Below are 16,874 nucleotides of genomic sequence, written 5' to 3' on the forward strand. Positions count from 1 at the left end.
CATATAGAACCAATGTAACAAACACAGATAAAATGATCCAGCTCCTCCTAAGGGTGCCTAAAGTGTGACATTTTACCTTTTCACCTTTTAACACACTTAAAAACAACATCATAAAGAATTACTATGACTAGTAATTGATTAAAATTGATTAAAATGCCAGTAACAAGCTGACTTGTTTAAGGCCAGATGCAGGACATGCTTATAGTAACAGTAGTAAAAAAATAGATATTAAAATTATATAAAAAAAAATATTGCTGATGAATTGATTGGGAATTAACAAATAGATTGATTTCAGTAGGAGCTGTTGTCCTAATGAGCCTAATAATCACGCTGGATTATTTACATCTGAGGACACAGTCTTACTGATTCTGCCTACAGTTCCCACAATGCACCACCAAGGAGACTAAACCCAAAGCCTTCAACACCACATTCAGGACCTTATATAAGCTGACATTCAAAAGCCTTATAAATTAATAAATTTTACTTTTGATAAGAATAAAAAATTCATTCTTATTTTTTTTTTCTGGAACAAACACATCTGAACACTCCACCTGCTCATAGCGATCATGTCATGTCATGAAAAGCTACATGCGGTGAAAGTTTTATGAGTCATATATGAACTCTTAACCCTCAGCCTCCTGGTGAGACCTGTGACGCCTCCATGCTGACGGCACGGTGCAGCTCATGGTATACAAACATCACTTTGGTCACATAGCATCTTTAATACCACCATTATAATAATTAGGATATCAAAAGTATCGAGTATACATACATCATTTGCATTGCGGTACACAAATCTGAGCTGATTTATGTTTTTATATCTTTCATTCGTCGTTCTCAGGATCAACTTTTATTATCTTGACATTGTGCTGATACATAAATCGTCCTGAAGAACTTGACGCTATTTCAGGAAGGAGAGAACATTTAATTGGACATGTATTGTTAAGCAATATAAAAAGTTTTTTGATATTTCCAAATGTAACTTGAATCCTATAGTCTACTACTTTCCAATACCAATAATCAAGAATCTTGATATAAGCCAAACTAGAGTCCATGTCACCGAGTACTTCAGGTGTAGGTGTCGTCACCTACAGTGGTCTGGATAGTTTTTCTTCTCTTTTTTGCAGATAAGTTCTTGAAGCTGTGGGAACAGTCTCTTGAAGCCATGCCTGTTTTTATAACAGTCCCAGTAAAATGGATTCTCAGGAGTCTGAAGATGTTATATCTGTGTGTGTGTGTGTGTGTGTGTGTGTGTGTGAGCGTTTATGTTTGGGTTGAGGGAAGTGAGGGTGAAAGTGGTGAAAGCCCTCACTACCTCTCTCCTCCACCACTTTCATGGTCTCAGTCTGTGCTGCCTGTCAGACGCTGGTGATGGAGGCCAGGCAGTTCGAGGACTTCTGGAGTTTCTCAGGCTGTGTGGTGGGGGGCTCTGGGATGGCGCGAAAACTGAATGGCAGTCCGATACTACTGGTGCCAATGTGGCCTGGGCTCAGCGCTGGATTCTGCCGTCTATTGCTTTCCACAATGCTGGATGTGTTGGATGCAAGGCTTTCACGTGTCCTGCACGACAGAGAAACATAACCATGAATTCATGCACCCAGTGGAAACATGTCACAGAAAAGGTGCCTGGAAGAGGAATTAAAACAAAAGCTGTCCATCATTTATCCTAAAGAACAGAATAGCAAAGCATCACCAGTCCACATCTAAGATCTCAAAATCTAATTTTTTATTTTTAAAGAGTACAACTGGACGTTCTCTGTAGCATATATATATATATATATATATATATATATATATACATATATATATGGCCTCAGCCTGTACAATAGCTGTGTAACTCTAAATGGAGCTTTCTGAGTCCAAAACAACCAAACAAATGAATAAATGTAAGATCACCATAGGATATTTCTTTGTCAGGGGTCTGGGGCCTCTAAATGACAGATACTACTCCATGGCATTATGGGAAGTGTAGGATCTAGCATTTCTGACACATACATCTGGCAAAAGGTTCAGGATAGTTCAGCCTCTGCTGTCTTGGCTTGAATCTTTGCATCGTTTCCTAACTAGGTGAAATAGTCCTTTAAATGTCTGTCAGTGACTCCACAGCTGATTCACATATTAAACTGGCTTCTAGTTTAACTTGAGATGCAGAAATACATTAAAAGCACTGTAATTTCTTAAATGCGAGACAACAGTCGGGTTATTATTATTATTATACTGACTTCAAGCAGTCACTGTGGCATTCAAAAACTGACACTAGTGTGTCACAGCTCAGCGTGATCCCCTCTCTGTGTGAATTACTGAACTGCTTAAATGTCATTCTAGTCAAACCAACAAACAGAAATGATGTGATTTTTGTATGAAGAATCATGCTGCTGCTGTTCATCGAACACAATCAAATTGTAAGGATGGACGCACTTCGATTCACATCTTTGTGTAAGACTAAACAGATGCAGCAATGTAAAACAACATACATACATACACAGAAAAAAAACAACAGCACTGTTTTTATAGAAAGAACAAAAAAAAACATCAGCTGTGGTAACCAGAATAAAAAAACAGGTTTAAAGCTGTTATTATGCACAATTACTATGTGTAATTATAACAGTCTGAGCAAGAAAAACAGTAAATTTATAATGTTATAATGAGACTTTTACAGTTAATCAAATCAACTGTAAATGTGTCAAATCAAATTGAGATTCAATGTACAAAAAACACCAGCAGCATATAAATCTCTGGAATGGTCAAGCTAATTCCCAGCTAAAGTGTTCTGTAAAGTTGTGTACATGTGTGCTGTATTATTTGTAGAATTATCTGGCTGATTTTTTTTTTTTTACAGTGTACTAAATATTTAGCTTAGTTGGGCTTAGCTAACAGGGTTTAAATTTCAGATCATGATTTAGATGAGCAGTCTCTCAAACATTACGCCCTTATAAATCGATGTATAAGAAGGCCGGTTAAACATTACCAATGATCAATAGAACACTTGGGGCAAATATTTTTTCCACCTCTGCTTTACCAATATCCAAAACATTTAATGTTACATTTGTCATACACTGCATTATGAGGGAAACAGTGGCCTAATGTGGGAATCTAGTAATAGATAATTGTAAATCAGCCTTTGTGCAGTCAGAAAGGAAGACCTAAAGTCGTCCAACATCCAAACGTTCAACTGATCTGGCGTTTGGCCTTGTCAGATTACAACGTGTTCCCCAAGCAACACTAAGTGATGATGATGTCATCACTGCTGAGGATTACTTCTATCATGCCTTTGGATTAAGTGTGTTAATATAGGAGACTACGTTGTAAGGTCTCTTCTGAATTTAGGGTTATGAATTTATCAAGCTCTTATCATGCACAGTTGACACGTACCTGGGGGAGTTGAATCCACTGTCCACCGTGACACTGCTGCTGTCCATGCTGTCCAAGCGGGCAGAGTGGGCCGATTTCTGGCTGCTGCTGTTCTCTGTCTCCTTGGGGCTGAGTAAGGTCAGATTGGTCTCCAGTTTCCGCTGCAGATCGTGGTCCTTCTCCCGTTCCAGGAGCCACTGCATGGTTCCCTCCCCACCACCGCCGCCACCTCCACTGTTACCACCCCCTTCCCCATGGTCTTTGTTATCCTCTGCCGTCGCCAACTCTTTGTGCGAGTCCTCCTCTGCCTCTTCCTCTTCCTCATCGTCTGATACATTATAATAGTCAAAGGAGGCGGAGGGGACTGTTGGCTCTAAGCAGCCTGGTAAAACTGCAGGTGACGCTGAGGAAGTGGCTGAATTGGAAGGCTGCTGGGGCTCAGGATTGTCTAGGGCCTCTGTTGATTTGGCATGTGAGGCTTTCCGCAATGTGCCGGACTTGGTGTAGCTGCTGTCCACGTAGCCAGTAGACAAGGCATTGTGTGGAGGTTTGAACAAAGTGTCCTTGCTGAAGATCTCTTTCCTATGGATCACCATACCACCTCCTCCCCCTCCGGGATCTACGTTGTGTTGGTGTGGCGTCAAACGGGCATTTTGCGCCGGCTCCGGCGTCTGGCTTGGCGTCAGTCGCGCTGAGCCGTTCTGTCCCTTTGCTGCCGACATGTCCTCTTTGTACTCCATCGTGTGAGGAGAGGTGAGGTGAGGCGTTTGGCGGTCAGCCGGAGAGCCCTTTCGGAGTCCCCCTGATGAGGTTAATGTGTCATATTCTGATTTTGCCTGAGGCGAAGGGGCAGTTAGGATTGTTTCATTTGACGTATTGCACTGGAAGTACTCATCTGTTGAGGGCTTAGGAGAAAGTCCCATTAGCTCATTGTACGTTGGCAAGCTATCTCTGCTTTTGTTCCTCTCCATCGTACTCCGGATCCTTGACTCGTCCAAACTCCCTTTCCCCAAATCAGGCACATTGAAATCAGAGTGGAACTTAGCAGCAGAGAACATGATCCTTGAGTAGTGGGAGGACTTCTGCGTGGCCCGTAAGGTGCCATCATCCGTGTAGTAATGACTACGCTCCTCCAGAGTGGGTTCAAAGTCTTCTGGTGCACCCAGTGAAGGGCCCTTGAGCGAGTTGTCCATTGACCGAGAACGTTCTTTAGCTTGATCTGACCTCTCGTGACGCGACTTTCTGTCCTGATTGTGACTGTGACTTCTTTGCACTCTAGACTGGCATGTTCCACGTGAAGGCTCAGGGAAGGGCATCTCTGTCCGTCGCTTCGCTAGCTCCCCCGACACGTCCCACTCGGGGGTAATAGGGCAGTATGATTCAGTGATGTTGGGGTTGCTGTGGACCAGATATGTAGCGCCTCCACTGCGCCTCCGCTCCAAGGTGTACATAGCCTCCCGAGGCGAGCGAACTAATGAGTGGCTAAAGAAGCGGTAATCCCTTTCCATGAATACAAGATCCCAGTTTGAACCCTCGGACGGGTCTCCCCTGGAGGTCCGTGGTTTGCTGTGAGAGCGTGACTTACCATGCGGAGCCCTCCGGTGGCCTCTGCCTCTCCTGCTGCGTGCGCTGTGCTGGGCCGAAGATCCCGCCTTGTTCTTTTGCGTCCGCTCTTCTTCCAGCCTCTTCATCACAGCTGTGTGCCTTGCAACATTCTCCACTGTAAGGTCGGGGTTGATTCTGCGAATTATCTCCATCTCCACCTCGCGGGGAATGGGCGTGGTAGGCACATCCTCGTCACGGAGAGGCCACTCCTCTGGGGGGAACTGGGCTGAGAACGTGGCAAGCTGCCTCATTTTGTCCTTCTTGAAACTCAGCCTGAACAGCCTGAGTCCAAATCGCTTGGATTGCTTCTCGCCACTTCCAGCACCACCACTTCCTTCTTTCTTTTTGGTCAGAGTGTCAGTTTTATAAGGAAAAGAAGTGATGCTTTTGTTCTTATCAGCTGGCTCTTGAGGCGGCGACTGCTGGACAGGGGGGGAGGTGGGAGCCGGGGGATAGGGGTATGATGGCGGCTCTCCTCGGTGCTCCTTGGCAGACGTACTAGGTGGAGGATCCCCACTCTTGTGATCCTTGGGTGGCTTACTTTGATAGGAATCTCCCCTGTGCTCCTTGGGTGACTTACTTTGGAGCGCAGAGGCATGAACTCTGGACGGGTCTTCACGATAGGAATTGTATGAGTCACTGTGATTCTTGCGAGGAGGCCTCTCTCTCAGGCAGCCAGGTGTGGATGGTGTGACGTTGCCAGATGGAGGTGAAGTACAATGCTGAGGCTGTTGCTGCGGTTGTTGTTGCGACTGTTGTGGTTGTTGCTGTTGCTGCGGTTGTTGGCGCTCTGGCAGCCGATCCTCCAGATGATACCACTTGTTGTTTGTTCTGATGAGGGAAGGTGTGATAAAGTAGGTCTGGGGAGTGGCGATGAAGTAGCCCTCTGGAGTTGGGTAGATCTTCCTCTCTCGCACCAGCATGTTCAAGGTATGTCGCAGAACCTCTGAGCTGGGTGTAGGCACGCCTGGAGGAGGGAAACACGTCAAAGCTCAGTATCAGATATTTAAACTTATGGAAAACAGTTCATAATGGTGTTTTTTTTTGTGTCCCTGTCGATCAGAAATAAATAAAAAATTTTGTCAGGTGAAAATAGTATTAAACCTAAATAAGCACTGGTTAATATTCAAATAAACAAAATCATTTTCATGATAAACCTCTAATCACTTAAAATATATAAAACAACTTGTAACTTTTAACATCAATTGTTTGTCTGCAAGACCTCACTAACAGAAATTATCCATCATATTGCTTTAATAAATGTTTTAAACAAGTTTCAGCTTATATGTGTAAACAGGATGTGATGCTTATGTCTCAACATTTCAATGAAGTCTAATAAAACCGAAAGGTCAATACAAAGGTGCTACATTTTTATGGATGCCCCAGTTTAATACGGAAATACATGAATTGTGTAACATTGTACATTGTTGATACAAAGCTTTAGATTTTAATTTACCTTTTTTTTAAAATGTTTAATAAAAGATTGTTATTTTAGACTTTCTTCATGTCATGTTATTTCTACTATAATACTAACATGATGCCATGTTCTAATATGTTGAAATAAATTAGATTAAAAACACATGTCACTTTAATTTCCAGATAAGCATATTTAATCAGAATATAAATCCCTATGATCAACATTACTTAAAATTCCAAATGCACATTAAATGTGGTCCACTTTAAACGACACCCTTCATAACCTTTGTCTAGATCTTGAGTTGCCTGTTGTTACATCATCCCTGTGTTAGGCTTTAAACACAGACATGCACCCTTCAAGTTCGGCTCCTTTCCACTAAGCATTGTGGAGAAGTAGTGCTGAATGTGAAGGACGTGTTGCTGACACAAAGATGCACAGTGATTAAACCTGTGTTTGTGTTGTTAGTGCATTTTAAAGCTCATTTCAGCAACACTGATGGGATTCTACTGTACTAGCATTACATATATATAAATAGTTGCAGCACAGGGAGATGGTAATAAGGACCAGATGAGAAATGTTTGTGCAACTATGTGACCAACATTATATTAAAAAGTGTTCTTTAAAAAAACCCAGATTCCCTGGGGACACCAATAAAATAATGACACAATAATTGGTGAAAAAACATGAAGTCACTGTAATCAGTATTGGTGGTCAAAATAAAGTAGAATAGACATGGAGACAAAGGTAAAAACTCTAAATAATAGTGGATGGGGATTTGGTATATTTTGATTGACACTGTAATTGACCCATTTGCCAATAAAAATATCATAAAATAAAAAAACAAATGTCAACCTTCAAAAGCACCGAACAGAAACATTTCTGAAACACTATTAACACTAATTCTTTCATCATCTATCGAAATAGTTGCAAATGAAAGGACCACTGTATGGGATTTTGTTGCAACTAGTGGTGAGGCTGCAGATTGCAATCATGTACACTTGTGAATCTAATAATCCCAAAATATGGCTGATTCACCGTAAAAACTACAAAAGCTGGTCTCTAGAGCCAGAGCTTCTGTTCTCAGCTACTACGGCGGCCTCCATAAAAGAGGGTCTTCCCTCCTTAGACTCACTCACAAGACCTGGTGGTAACCTATAGGACCCGGTCACAGGTGCGACTATAGCGCTCTCTCTCTTTCTCTCTCTCTCGCTCTCTCTCTCCGCCGCACTGTCACGTCATGGTCACAAACTTTATCAGACGTCTCCAAAAGTAATATATTATACTACTGAAGTAAAACTGAAGATTCAACCACACAAGGAATCAACGTTCAGACCTTTTTTCAAATCACACACGCGTGTCCACACTCAATCCAGCTTAATCTGGCTTGTTTGCAGTCCTCCAAACCACTAGGTGGCGCCTTGTAATATACAGAGTCCGTTCAGGCCGCGGTAGGACTGCGTTTGCGCATGCATCATGCATTTTCACTGTCCCCAGTGTGAACGGGATCTATGTCTCACACTTCTGTCTGAAAGGCATGGATAAAGATTGGAGAAGCATTTTGTGACACCTCAGAGCCAACACCAAAGGTACTAACCCCACCGAATGGATGTTGGAGGCAAAGTCGAGCTGGCACAGCGAAACACTCACTAAAAACACCTTTACAAACCACACCTCTGACTATGTATGTCCTTTAAAGGCATGCTCAGAGGCAGCTTCATTCAACAAAGTTTGAAGTTCTTCGAAGGCAGAAAAAAGAGGAGAACCTTTTATAGTGCAATCTGTGTGTAAAATGCTGTAGATATGAAGGGCTCATTCTAACCTAATGAAAACACAGGGTCATGTAACAGATGATTATTCAATGATACATATCCCATTTCTGCAAATAGATCCTCCCCCTTTGTAAATCTCACACACTGGTCCTTTAATTGTCTGTCAAACTGATTCTGCTCCATTTCTTTGTTTTTTGAAGCATTTAAATTTTTAAGTAAAACACCTTTAAATACTGTGCAGCCCCCGTATCTAATGTGTATAAATCAACATGTGTGTCTACAAGATTTAGTGTGAGGACTATGAATTACAACAAACTAATGGTTATTTCTTTTTACATTTGTTACATAATATGTTTAAAGTCTGCTTTAGTGCAGTTCCATTTGAGGACTGAGGTGAGAGGGCCTACCTGGGAAGCTGGCAGTGAGGTGCTCCACCAGGGCCTCCTGGTTGACAGGCTTGTGGGCAGAGTTCATAGCGGAGATGGCCAAGCACAAGATCTCCCCCAGTGGGATGAACTGTGACTGGCTGATAGGTGACATACTGATCGGAGACACGTCACCTGCAGGGAGAGGAGGAGGAGGAGGAAGAGGAGGAGAAGGCACAAACTGTTAGATCATGAATGAACAGCAGGCGCAGCGTGTGAAGCTATGATGTAATGGTCAAACAGCAGCAGTGTGCATGCTGCCTGGATCGGCTCCACCCCTCCTCTCTGTGCTTCCTTGTAGCCTCTCGCTCCTCCTGTTTCTCGTAGGTTAGCAAAGCGAGGCAGCTGCTGCAGCAGCCACAGAATGAGATCACCTGAATCTCTGCGACCCGGTTATCTAAATCTTATCATGTCACAAAACAGAACAGGAAGCTTCAGCTGGTAAAAAAAAATCAACATATTTGAAACGTAACTCTGATTTTAGTGGCACCGTGAGAGAGATAAACTATCTGCTGCCTTAAGCTGGCTTTGCTGTCAGCAGTAGTGAGTAGTGAGATCATCCTACAAGCAGACGGCACAGCATCAAGCCCCTCAGAGAGCAAACATCTGTGCAGCTGAATGGTTGTAAAGCAGCACACTGAATCCACCGCTGGCACATATGACCCTGTCCTCTGACCTAAATCTGGTCATCGATGGAGAATGATGAATCTGTAACACCAAAGCTTCTCTGTTTATTTTGATTCAGTATTGTAAAGTTTTGTCATCTTTTGCTGTCTGCCACTGGAGCTGAAGGGCCTGCCTGCCTCCTCAGCAGCTGAATGGTCAGTTAAGCAGCACGATGACGTTATCTCTGCTTCGTATCACACCCCCTTGAGCTTTATGTGCCTATACAAGGCTTTACTTGGTTTCTAGTAAACACGAGATCCACCAATGAAGCAGCACAAAAGAAACCACCTTCGCTTTAATGGAACACGCTATAAGCATCGTATAGCGTGTTCCATTGCAGCAGGAAAGAGGGCAGAGAAAAATGTATAATAAAAGAGCCTGAAAGGATTCTCTCAGCATAGTCGTTACTTCATGGTATGAGATGGCCCTGAAGCTCCTCTGTAATCTGAGCAAACACAAAAATCTGTCATCAAATGTGGTGCAAAGTGATGCAATCCTACAACTAAGGAACAATAAAATGTGGCTGTGTCTGTATTTTTGTGGGACGGTAAATATAAAGAAAATATGACAGATAATATAACAGGAAGGTGGAAAGCTACACAGATTTGAAGCAGGTCAAATGAGTGTCTGAGAAGGCTTAAATTAAATTAAAGGTATATTGTTGAATTTGAAAAAAAGGTGCCCACTAAACCCCAAATCTTTGCTGAGCAGTCATGCGTAGAGAGGGTGGAGCTTCTTGTAGGGGGAGTGTCAGACTCACCTGGCGCACGATAACTTGGCGGGGACGGAGAGAAATGAGGAGGGGGAGGAGGAGGAAGATGCTGCTTCTGCACACGGATGTCTTTCTCACTACGGGAAAGACTGTGCTCCAGCGGGCGCTCGGTTAGCTCCGAGCTGGGCCAGGCCCGCCGCAGATTGCTGCTGCGGTTCTTCTTCATCGTGACCCCTTTACCAGGTGGCCTTCACCCCCCCGGGGGGATTCTGGGATAAGGTGGAAGGTGTAGGAGGAATTGGGAAGGAGGAGGGGGGGGGAGGGAGGGAAGGAGGGAGGTGGGGAAAGGTAGGGGGGGGTGTGTGCTGGGGGAGGTCGACCAACCTCAGGCTCAGTGCCTCCCCCGCATCAGTAAGAACGTCCCGCTAGAGCGATCACACACCAGACATGGCAGGAACCAGTGTGCACCTTCACACACATACACACGTCTCATTTACATCCACGAGCAAGCTACAAACGACTGTGTTCGCACTGTGGGTGGTTGTCATCGGCTGCTGGGCTCTCCCCGGCTGATCTGGAGCGATGGCAGTGGTGGCGGAGGTGCAGGTGATTGCGCGAGGCATCACCCTTTCATCGACATCAGTCCCAGCCACCATTTGTAGCATCCCCATTTGCATGCGTAGGGAGGCACATTACGTAGCCACTCTGATGTGGGAGGAGGGAGCAGGAGAGAGGTGGGGGGGCAGGGGTAGAGATGAGGGAAATGGGGCATTGGAAGCAAGGAGGATGGTGAGGAAAGATTTCAGTAAAAGGGTTTTGGGATCTGCTGGTTCCTTTTGAGTAGAAGGTAACAGAGGGAAGAAGGGAGGGGATGGATGGATGGTCAAAGATTCAAAGCTTAAGAGGCCCAGTCTTCGACAATAGCTCAATTCACCACAGGAGTGCTCGGCCGATCCCCGTAAAACAAAAGAGCCCGCTTAAAAAAAAACAGAAATAAAAGCTCCATTCACCCTAACGGGCTGTGAAACCTCAATAGTATGCCAAGCACCGGAGACGCCACGTTCACCTCCATCTTTATCCGATCAAGCACAAGACCCCATCGTCCTTTCGACAACAGCACACCAGCAGAGGGTGGGGAGAAAAAAATGGAGAGCATAGAAATAAATAAATAAATTCAAGAATAGATATCCACCGTTTCCCGCAATCCAACGGAAGAAGCTCCTGAGCCGATCGCCGTAGCATCCATTCATTAACAGGGGGGATGCAAACTCCAGTCAACGGCAAATCTCTTTCAACGCTAATGCTGCAGCTGCTCCCAGCACCTCCAGGAAGGGTGTGTGAGTATGTGTGTGTGAATGTGTATGTGTGTCTGTGTGCATGTGTGTGTGTGAGAGAGAGAGAGAGAAAGAGAGAGAGAGAGAGAGAGAGCAAGCGAGAGAGAGAAAGAGAGCGAGAGAGTGTATGCGCGCATCCGCCTGCTGCGCGCGATTCTGCGTGAGCATGCATGCGTCTGTGTCTGGGTGATTGAGGCAGAGGGGAGGGGAGGAAAGGATGTGAGAGAGAGAGAGAGACAGAGGGAGAGAGAGTGAGAGAGAGATCGAGGACATGCATAAGGCAGAGAGAGGAGAGCAAATATCAACAGCTAGAAACACACACAAGAAAAAAAAATGAAATATTCAGTCCTAAGATGATGTCCAGGGAAAAGCAGGAACTCGGCTAAATTTGCCTCCTCACTCTCTCTGTGTTACTGGCTGTGCTCTTGAAGGGTGAGGGGCCCCTTAAACCACCATCCTTCCTCTTTTTGTGTCTCACCTGACTCTATACGACGAAAATCACAACCAATGGGAATCATTTAGGGGGTGTCTTTCTTCTCATCAGTGAGTCCCACCAGTTGATTCAGTTATTAACTGTGTGGAGATGTAACAAAAAAAACATGATAATAAAACCTACATTGTGTCCAGAATGGCAGCTCCTACTCAAAGCAGACTCCTGCTGACTCACATGTGAGGAGTGTGAATAGACGGTTGGAGGGACAGAATAAGGAGCAAAGTGAGAGGGCAGGACGGGGCACAGGCGGAGGGAGGACGGTGTCACAACCAATCTGCTCCAGTTCACTGATACCAAAAAGAAAGAGGAGAGGGAGGAGGAGGAAGTGGAGGAGGGAGAGCGACACCACGCCAGCCATTTTATTTCTCAGTAGTGCTGCAACAGCCTTTGTTGCCATGACGACGCAAGCCGATGATCTCATAGCTGTTACCTATGAGTGCTGTTCCCTTAAAGAGGCAGTTACTGAAAATAGAAAGCAGACAGACAGCACATAGATGAAGACCGACTATTTATCCTATGCACAGAAAATACTGCTGCGGCTGGCAAACCCCTCAACACACAGTTCACAACTACAATCACACAACTGTGAGAAAAAAAAACCCCACATAGCTATCTATGCAACGATATAACATCTGAATGAATGGGTCTTATCTTCAGGTAAACCCTAGTTCAATATTGGCTGTTTTAACATTATACTAATCAGTGTTTTTTTTTTTAATTATTTAAATAAATAAATAACACCTTTGGTTTCAGGCAGTGAATGATCTTCTATGTTCTCATCTATTGGCTGCGTGGCTGTAAGCAGGCCTAGATCACTCCTGTTGTTGTGGATCTGTCAGTCAATCTGAAGGATCCCCCCATCTGGTTGTTTCAACAAGTTTTTTTCTTGATAAATGCTTTTGGTTTGCAGAAAACAGATTTAACCCAAAAATACATGATTAAAAGAGATCATAAAACATTATTCCTATTCTTCCAAGTGGGCCATGAATGCACCAAACATGGTGCAATTTATTCAGGTAAAGGAGGGGGCTTCTGATGGTCTCCATCCTTGAAGGCAGTGGATGAGTGGACAAGACAGAAGAATACACAACCCTCCTACAGGACAGGGTGTCTCCCAGGAATGTGTCCACACAGATACCCTAAACAAACTGCACTAAGATTCAACTCACTGGATGTTGGGCCTGATGAGAAGTGAATTCAACTTGTCAACATGACATGTTGAATTCACTTTGCATGCAGGTTGTCCACCAGCATGCAAAGGCAATGCTGCTGGTGGACAACCTGGGAAAAGGTCACTCTTGTCTGAGAACATCCAGAAGACTCAATGCAGGACGCAGACATGAGGAGTGCTCCTCCCCCAGAATTCCACAATGGCTGCCATCCAGGAAGGTGGATTTGAACTCATCCAACACCTGCCTTATCCCCCTGAATTAATGCCTGCTAAGTACTAACATTTTTGTGATTCATAGCAATAAAAGAAATCTGCATGGAGAGAAAAAAACATATTAACGGTTCACTAACCTAACTATAATAATGAAGCATTATTCTGTTGCTTATGGCAGCGTCATGTGGGCTATTAGACAGCAAAGATCTATGGCCTGTTCCACTCAGCCTTACTAAGAGGAACATTTTTGCCCTCCAGTGGCACATTCATGACAACACAGGCCAGAGTCAGACAGCAGATAAATAGACAAAGTAATGTTGGCTACAGCAGCCGATATAACACACATCCTGATCTGACATGAAGATACAAGGCAACAACCCTCTCTGCTGCGTCAAACATTTCCCCCAATTCTCTCTCTCTCTCTCTCTGTGGGACCCTCCCTTTCCTTCCAGTGGAGACTTTTCCTGAACAAATGCCGCTCTTTTCCTTCCTTTAGGAGCACACACTCCTTCCAGTCCATTGTTTACTTGCTGCAAAACGGATACAAAGTTCCTCCGTTAATCAGATCGAATTGTCCATTAAAAAACACTTTGTTTCCATGCAGCTGAAAATCTGCAACTTTTGTCTAAGTGTATTAATCCAGTTGCTATTTGGCTCTGAGCTCAGATCAAACATTCTCAGGCAGTTTGGCGGATAATCAGGCCTGTGTGAAAACGTAACATTTATACATGTACAGTCTGAAAACAAGATGAAAGACAAAAGAGTTTAATCCCTGCCTGTGTCCCTGCAGCCTCAATAACAAACCAGTTCATTAAAGTTATTGTGCATATATATATATATATATATATAGACTATGCTATGACCTCTTACACACACAGTTAATGAATACCCTATGATGAGAAATTAGTCTGAACTTTGTTTGAACTTGTCTCGCAGACTACAATGTCAAAAAATAAGCCACAGAAACTCAAAGCAATTCAATCAATACTGCACTGATATTTAACCCTTAACTGAATTCTGATGAAGGTGCGTTCAAACCTGAGAACAAAACAAAGAATATTAAATATCAGTTTCACTTTGAGCCGATCTCAAAGGTAAAATCTTTCGCGGTTGATTGTCGACCGGCAGCATATAAAGTGTGTTGGCTCAGGCATTAAGGAGTCTGGTGAGTTATTAGCTATAAGACAAACATTCCACAGCTTATCGGTGTTTGCTGCAATAGTATCAATGACGCTACGTCACCTACTCTGATACAGCCACACAGACAGACCTTAGGGTTTAATAGCTTTGCAGTTTGATATAACTGATGTCTAATTACACACACATCAGTGCAGAGAACCATCATTCCTTACACCAAACACACATTTAAATAGGAAGGGTTAAGTGTGCCGGTGTCTGTCTGAAAAGAGCAGAGATCCCGGTGTAAACACCCTGTCACCAGGTGATGGTGAAACAATCCATCTAGCTGGCTGCATAGCTGACAATGCTAGTTAGCAGTTTGACCAATAAGTGCTCTACTAAACTATTTTTAAATTGGAAAATGCAGACAAAATGAATCATTTTATGTGATCTATAAGTCAAATAAACATGCCTGTATTCTAAACATAGTTACTCATGTTAATAACACTGCTCATATATTAGTTTACTCCAATGCTGACTACATTTCACTGTCTTAATATTCTTTGTCCCGGTAACAAAGATGAGTTTAATACAATCCAAATACAAAATGTGATCTCAATAAAAAGCTGTGAAGGCACAAACATGCTACACCCAGAAATTACCTACTGAGTAATATCTAACTCCAGTGCAGCTCATGTAACATCAGTCCTGCCTTTAGGCACAGTGTCATGCAATCAGCTAAGCAAACAGTAATATTTAAGGCTCGTCCAAAACCTTCCTGCTCCGTTTGATGCTGCTCACTGATGGAACATCCGAACTGAGGCTTCATTGTGAAGCACACACATAAATTCTCTAACAGGCTGCACGACTCCCTTTCATTTACACACACACACTCACACACAGGAAGGCTTGATGATGGGTGCAGACAGCGGTTAGACTCGCTGACAATTAACCTGAGGTCGTCTAAAACCTGTCTCAGCACATAACATGAGTTACAGCCATGTCTGAAGAAGAGGAGTCACAGTGTGGGAATGTTGAGGCAGAGTGGAACTGGGCTCCTCTATCTGGATGAGTAAGCCTACATGACATGAAGCAGCTGAGGTTAGAAGGTGAGATGATGCCTGAACTCCCTTTTTTCCCCACTCAGGCTAGCTTCGACTGGTTTCGTGTAAACCTACCAAAGAGATCCAACAGCTCGACTCATAAACTCACAACATTCTGGAAAACCTCAGGGGAAAGTATTTTAACTCTCACCCTTCTACAAAGGATCTAAATTACAGTTTGACTACCAACCTGCAGCTTCTGCCAGCGTTCACACTTCACAATAGTCAGAAGTCTGAATGCAAAACAAAGACCCAACTCTACAAGATGCACAATGCTGCCTACAAAACCGCACAAAGTAAATAAAGTGCATTTTTCCTTGACAGTGTTTCGTCCTCATCTTGCTGCCACTGACACTCAGTTTATATTCTGCAGATAATTACGGTGGCTAAGAAAGCTCAAAACACTGTGACTAAAGAAAACTGGTGGTAAAATATGGAGGTCCTTTTTTGTAGATGGAGGATATGCTGGATAAAGTGCACATATCAGTATGGATCTTGACAGTATCAGCATAAATATTGAGCATACTACATATTTTGTTTTATCTTTTTAAATCAGCTTCAGTGTTCTGTTGTGCCATTTAGTGATCTCTGGATGTGGAAAAGCCTGCAGTGACCAAAACACAGATAAAACTCTTCCAGACTTGATCACATTACTTTTTAAGCCTTCCTCAACATCACAACCTGTCCAGGTGGACTGGCAATGAGCGTGAACCTGCCTGTGCAACTTTGTTGTTGTTGTTCACACATGTCTAGACAGTTTACCCACCTAAACACCGTATGACAAACCCCAGTGGTGGCTGCAGGGTCCGTCTCATCCACCCGTTCCTGAGCACCTGGAGGTGCACCTCTTCCCCCTGGACCAGCAGCACGCACTCGTCTATCCAGCCGAGGAAGAAGATCTCCGACAGAGCGTGCGTCAGCGCCTTGTTCCAGAAGTGCTGCATGTTGACGGCTTTGAAATTAGCGAAGACCTCGTAGCCTGTGTGATGCTGTAACTCTTCTGGTGGTTCTGGTGCTGGTGGTGCTGAGTCCACCTCACCGTCTCTGCAAACCTGCGACAGCACCAGAGCCAGAGAGTGCGGCGCAATGTGCAGGAACTTCTCCATTCTGACTTCAGTCATCATGGGAATCCAAGAAAACTACAGTTTCTCAACTGTTCCACGTTGTTCACTTGACTGACGTCTCTCTCTAGAACTTGCCACTTTATGTTAACTGGTTCAGGCATGTTTGAAGCTCTCCGCGCTGATCCAGAGTCTGCAGTGTGCTGTTAAAGGCAGGTGCTCCATGTAAAAGCAGGGAAATCAGCAACCTGAGACGCGGTCTACCGCAGCCACCTCTCCCCAACTGTCAAAGAGCATTAGGGCCTATTTTCAGCAACAAAAGAGGCGAGGACTTGTGCTGCGTTCATGCGCTCCTCGTAAATTACGCGCTTGCCAGTTTGTTTTTGTTAGTTGTTAAATTGTGTTCGACGGTTTAGCGTTGATAAAACAGTGACT

At 44.0% G+C, this 16,874-nt stretch overlaps 1 protein-coding gene across 3 annotated transcripts; it reads right to left on the minus strand.

Annotated features, from left to right (window-relative positions):
- Positions 1-712: 712 nt before the first annotated feature.
- On the minus strand, positions 713-16,707 carry stox2a (storkhead box 2a). Of its 3 annotated transcripts, none has more exons than XM_028416103.1 (4): positions 16,145-16,707; positions 8,550-8,702; positions 3,373-5,923; positions 713-1,560 (listed from the first exon to the last, which is right to left on the minus strand). In XM_028416103.1, the coding sequence occupies exons 1-4, from the start codon at positions 16,500-16,502 to the stop codon at positions 1,359-1,361; spliced, it is 3,264 nt and encodes a 1,087-aa protein (XP_028271904.1). In that variant the 5' UTR covers positions 16,503-16,707; the 3' UTR covers positions 713-1,358. The 3 variants fall into 3 exon arrangements, with proteins under 3 accessions (XP_028271904.1, XP_028271922.1, XP_028271913.1); XM_028416121.1 differs by lacking the exon at positions 16,145-16,707 and adding an exon at positions 11,758-12,333; XM_028416112.1 differs by lacking the exon at positions 16,145-16,707 and adding an exon at positions 9,994-11,250.
- Positions 16,708-16,874: the final 167 nt, after the last annotated feature.

The sequence above is a fragment of the Parambassis ranga genome, chromosome 1, assembly GCF_900634625.1.
Source record: "Parambassis ranga chromosome 1, fParRan2.1, whole genome shotgun sequence".
Lineage (NCBI taxonomy): Eukaryota > Metazoa > Chordata > Actinopteri > Ambassidae > Parambassis > Parambassis ranga.